General features: G+C 38.8%; 1 protein-coding gene across 1 annotated transcript in view; it reads left to right on the top strand.

The window, feature by feature from the left end:
- The window catches only part of LOC133572380 (ankyrin-3-like), a 367012-nt gene that overhangs the window by 163179 nt on the left and 197833 nt on the right, over positions 1–6000 (top strand). Inside the window, exons 13-15 of the mRNA XM_072915334.1 lie at positions 60–158; positions 236–334; positions 414–611. Of these exons, the coding sequence (XP_072771435.1) occupies positions 60–158; positions 236–334; positions 414–611 (396 nt within the window). The remainder of the gene's footprint in view (positions 1–59; positions 159–235; positions 335–413; positions 612–6000) is intronic.

The raw sequence follows: 6000 nt of genomic DNA, 5'->3' as shown, positions 1-6000 counted from the left end.
TTATATGTAACTAAATGTCATGCTTTGCTGCAGCCTATTAATGAAGTGTTCCCCTGCAGTCTGGCCTGACGCCCATCCACGTGGCAGCCTTCATGGGCCACGAGAACATCGTACATGCCCTCACCAACCACGGCGCTTCACCCAACACCACCAACGTGGTCAGACTAGCCTTTCTACATATTGCCACGTTGACTTTCTCCACCTATAAACGCACTCATTACCACCTGTGCTGCAGAGGGGCGAGACAGCCCTCCATATGGCGGCCAGAGCGGGCCAGGCCGACGTGGTCCGATACCTGCTCAAGAACGGAGCCAAAGTGGAGACCAAGTCCAAGGTTTGCACTTTAGTCGCCGTCTGGATGTGGGAATGATTGTGACGCCGGTACGAATCTGCTCACATGGTGCGGTTTCCAGGACGACCAGACGGCGCTGCACATCTCCAGTCGCTTGGGAAAGGTGGACATCGTGCAACAGCTGCTGCAGTCCGGCGCCGCCGCCAACGCCGCCACCACCTCAGGGTACACGCCTCTACACCTGGCGGCCCGAGAAGGACACCAGGATGTGGCCACCATGTTGCTGGAGAACGGAGCGTCCATGTCCTCCTCCACCAAGGTAAAGTTGTCTTCCTGGACACTTCATTGGGTTTTGATTGATTGATGGAGACTTGTATTAGTAGATTGCACAGTACAGTACATATTCCCTACAATTGACCACTAAATGGTAACACCCCAATAAGGTTTTACACTTCTTTAAGTCGGGGTCCACGTTAATCAATTCATGGTACATTCATGGTCGTTTCTACCGTATTTTTCGGAGTATAAGTTGCAGAGGTGGGACCAAGTCATTGTTTTGCAAGTCACAAGTAAGTCTCAAGTCTTTGCCCTCAAGTCCGAGTCAAGTCCCGAGTCAAGACAGGCAAGCCCCGAGTCAAGTCCAAAGTCAAGACTGGAAAGTCTCAAGTCAAGTCCAAAGTCCTGCATTTTGAGTTTCGAGTCCTTTCAAGTCCTTTTAACCACAGACTAATATATTAACACAGATTGTGTATGCTTTTCAAACGCTGTATTTATTTATTAAAACAAGTGCATTTTAAATTGCAGGAAAGAAAATTGTGCTGACATTGCACTTTATAATAGCACTATTAACCAGTCATTTTAAACATTAACTCATTCCTTTACAGAACAAACACATTGAAAAATGAAGTGCAAATGTACTTATTTGTACAAAAGTGTTAACATTGAAAAAACATGACATATACGTGAACATAACAAAAAAATTGTACTTTTTATATGTCAGGGCCCTATGCTGCATTGCATTTGCAAAAGACCAAATTAGCCAAGAGTCTGTCAGTCATTTGTGCACGATGGGGGCGTAGTATGATGCCACCATGGCTGAAAACTCGCTCCACTGGAGCACTGGAGGCAGGCACTGCCAAAACTCTCATGGCCACTCGGAACAGTGAAGGAAGAGTCTTCATGTTCAATGCCCAGAACAAAAGGGGGGAGAGAGTTGTTTTGGGTTGGTGCACTACTTGTAAGTGTATCTTGTGTTTTTTATGTTGATTTAATTAAAAAAAGAAAAAATATATATATATATTTCTTGTGCGGCCCGATACCAATCGATCCACAGACCAGTACCGGGCCGCGGCCCGGTGGTTGGGGACCACTGAGGTAAACAACCAACAGTATGTCAGAAAGCTAGCTAAAACGGTACACATATTCATAATATAGTATACATTTTAACTGACCTTTATTTTACTATTTTTGTCTTTTTTTAGGTGGCTAAAATACGCGGTGCTGCTGACCGCCGTCTAACGTTACGTGTGATATATTGACTAACGTAACCCTGCTTAAAAAAAATCACTGAACAAAAAGTATGAATAAGGTAGTGAACTGCAACAGATTCCCGTGTTTGCAATAACGTTATAACGTTAGCAGTGAGTTTACAGCCTCACTGATTTAACTACACAGCAAATAAAAGTCACGTTACTTAGCCAATAAACGTTATCTTACATTCAAAACTTACCGTTCTTTGTGCAACTTCAAATGCCGGACGAAGTCGGAAGTTGTTGCCTCTCCATCAGTCATTTTGGAACCGCATGTGTTGCATACTGCAAACCGTTTTGTGTTGACCACCTCGTAATTTTTATACCCAAACGAAATTATTTTAGGTATCATTTTTTGTTCACTGGCGTGTGGTTTGGACATGTCTTCTTCGTTGGTTGTCCTGCAATTTGATTGGATGAATGCTGTGTGATGAAAACAAAGTAGATGTAATTTGATTGGCTGTTGTACTGAGAGCACACCAGCTGACACACGCAACGCTGATAGACAAGTACACAATGAAAAATACGGAGCGCTCCCGAATAACTTTTTCATCTTTGGGTTTTGGGGAAAGTAGCAAGTCATGTCAAGTCATGTCAATTCAAAAGGCTCAAGTCCAAGTGAAGTCACAAGTCATTGATGTTAAAGTCGAAGTCGAGTTGCAAGTCTTTTTACATTTTGTCAAGTCGAGTCTAAAGTCATCAAATTCATGACTCGAGTCTGACTCGAGTCCAAGTCATGTGACTCGAGTCCACACCTCTGATAAGTCGCTCCGGAGTATAAGTCGCACCGGCCGAAAATGCATAATAAAGAAGGAAAAAAACTTAAGGCTCTTTGACGAGTGTTTTTGCAGTAAGTTCTTAAAAACTGCAAACAATGTCATCCGGAGGATCTTTGACTAGTGTTTTCTGTAATAGGGTTCTAAAAAGAGTAAAAGATTTATGTCATTTAAAGGATCTTCAAACTGTGTTTTTGCAGTAGGTTCTTAAAAACAGTAAGAGATCCATGTCATCCTCAGGATCTTTGACTACCATATTTTTCTGAGTATAAGTCGCTCTGGAGTATAAGTCGCACCGGCCGAAAATGCATAATAAAGAAGGAAAAAAACATAAGGATCTTTGACGAGTGTTTTTGCAGTAAGTTCTTAAAAACTGCAAACAATGTCATTCGGAGGATCTTTGACTAGTGTTTTCTGTAATAGGGTTCTAAAAAGAGTAAAAGATTCATGTCATTTAAAGGATCTTCAAACTGTTTCTTAAAAACAGTAAGAGATCCATGTCATCCTCAGGATCTTTGACTAATGTTTTTTTGTAATAGGGTTCTTAAAACAGTAAGATATTCATGTCATCTTGAGGATCTTTGACTAATGTTTTTTTGTAATAGGGTTCTTAAAACAGTAAGAGATTCATGTCATCTTGAGGATCTTTGACTACCATATTTTTCTGAGTATAAGTCGCTCCGGAGTATAAGTCGCACCGGCCGAAAATGCATTATAAAGAAGGGAAAAAACATAAGGATCTTTGACTAGTGTTTTTTCAGTAAGTTCTTAAAAACTGCAAACAATGTCATCCGGAGGATCTTTGACTAGTGTTTTCTGTAATAGGGTTCTAAAAAGAGTAAAAGATTCATGTCATTTAAAGGATCTTCAAACTGTTTCTTAAAAACAGTAAGAGATCCATGTCATCCTCAGGATCTTTGACTAATGTTTTTTTGTAATAGGGTTCTTAAAACAGTAAGATATTCATGTCATCTTGAGGATCTTTGACTACCATATTTTTCTGAGTATAAGTCGCTCCGGAGAATAAGTCGCACCGGCCGAAAATGCATAATAAAGAAGGAAAAAAACATATATAAGTCACACTGGAGTATAAGTTGGGGAATTGTCCACCAAAAGTTTTATACTGTGCGTGAATGCACCAAGGTGCACTTTGTTGATGTTATTGACTTGTTGGAGTGCTAATCAGACATATTTGGTCAGTGCATGACTGCAAGCTAATCAATGCTAACATGCTATTTAGGCTAGCTGTATGTACATATTGCATCATTATGCCTCATTTGTTGGTCTATTTGAGCTCATTTAATATCCTTTAATTTTCTCCTCATCAAATAAATTTCCCCCAAAAATGTGACTTATACCGTATTTTTCGGAGCATAAGTCGCTCCGGCCGAAAATGCATAATAAAGAAGGAAAAAAACATATATAAGTCGCACTGGAGTATAAGTTGCATTTTTTGGGGAAATGTATTTGATAAAAGCCAACAGCAAGAATAGACATTTGAAAGGCAATTTAAAATAAATGAAGAATAGTGAACAACAGGCTGAATAAGTGTACGTTATATGAGGCATAAATAACCAACTGGTATGTTAACGTAACATATTATGGTAAGAGTCATTCAATAATAATAATAGTTGTAATAGATTTTATTTGTAAAAAGCACTTCGCATTGAGTAAACAACATCAAAGTGCTACAGTGTATAAAAAATAAATTATAAAAATAAAAAGATAATAAAAAAAAAAATAATAATAAAAACTAGAACAGCCAAATAGCTAAAACTAGTATACATATATCTAAAAAAAGGGTTTAAAAAAAAACAAAACGCTTGGAATATATATATGTATACCGTATTTTTCTGAGTTTAAGTCGCTCCGGAGTATAAGTCGCACCGGCCGAAAATGCATAATAAAGAAGGAAAAAAATATATATAAGTCGCACTGGAGTATAAGTCACATTTTTTGGGGAAATGTATTTGATAAAAGCCAACAGCAAGAATAGACATTTGAAAGGCAATTTAAAATAAATAAAGAATAGTGAATGTTGGTGTTGTTTACTTCAGTCATATTGCCATCATAGTGCGGTCTACACGTATCTCTTATGTGTGACTGCCATCTACTGGTCACACTTATCATTAAAGTTAAAAGTTAAAGTTAAAGTACCAATGATTGTCACACACACACTAGGTGTGGCGAGATTATTCTCTGCATTTGACCCATCACCCTTGATCACCCCCTGGGAGGTGAGGGGAGCAGTGGGCAGCAGCGGTGGCCGCGCCCGGGAATCATTTTGGTGATTTAACCCCCAATTCCAACCCTTGATGCTGAGTGCCAAGCAGGGAGGTAATGGGTCCCATTTTTATAGTCTTTGGTATGACTCGGCCGGGGTTTGAACTCACAACCTACCGATCTCAGGGCGGACACTCTAACCACTAGGCCACTGAGTATTACACCATGTACCAAATAAAATAGCTTCGAGGTGGGTAAGCTCAACCAGAATTATTCCGTACATTAGGCCAGTGTTTTTCAACCAATAGTGTGCCGTGAAATACAGTCTGGTGTGCCGTGGGAGATGATCTAATTTCACCTATTTGGGTTAAAAATATGTTTTGCACACAAGTACCATATTTTTCGGAGTATAAGTCGCTCCGGAGTATAAGTCGCACCGGCCAAAAATGCATAATAAAGAAGGGAAAAAACATATATAAGTCGCACAGCAAGAATAGACATTTGAAAGGCAATTTAAAATAAATGAAGAATAGTGAACAACAGGCTGAATAAGTGTACGTTATATGAGGCATAAATAAGCAACTGGTATGTTAACGTAACATATTATGGTAAGAGTCATTCAAATAACTATAACATATAGAACATGCTATACGTTTACCAAACAATCTGTCACTCCTAATCGCTAAATCCCATGAAATCTTATACGTCTAGTCTCTTACGTGAATGACATCAATAATATTATTTGATATTTTACGCTAATGTGTTCATCATTTCACACATAAGTCGCTCCTGAGTATAAGTCGCACCCCCTGGCCAAACTATGAAAAAAACTGCCACTTATAGTCCGAAAAATACGGTAATCAATTCATGGTCCATTCATGGTAGTTTCTATTTTTGTCCTAATAATACAAGGTTAAGTTCTAAAACTTGAATTTCTGAAGTGTGGAGGACACAACTTTGTTGTGTACAAAAAGGCGTGGTTTGAAGAGATTAGTTGCAAACAAATTGCTCAATAATTAATTTTTTGTATAAAATAAACAACATAAATAACTTTACTTTGTTTTTTTGAAAGATTACCGTATTTTTCTGACTTTTTCGAAATGATGAACACATTAGCGTAAAATATCAAATAATATTATTTATCTCATTCACGTAAGAGACTAGACCAGGGGTCGGCAAC

This window comes from Nerophis lumbriciformis, linkage group LG02 (genome assembly GCF_033978685.3).
Source record: "Nerophis lumbriciformis linkage group LG02, RoL_Nlum_v2.1, whole genome shotgun sequence".
NCBI lineage: Eukaryota > Metazoa > Chordata > Actinopteri > Syngnathiformes > Syngnathidae > Nerophis > Nerophis lumbriciformis.
Note: the sequence above shows the minus strand (reverse complement) of the source record. Positions and strands in the feature narration are given on the sequence as shown.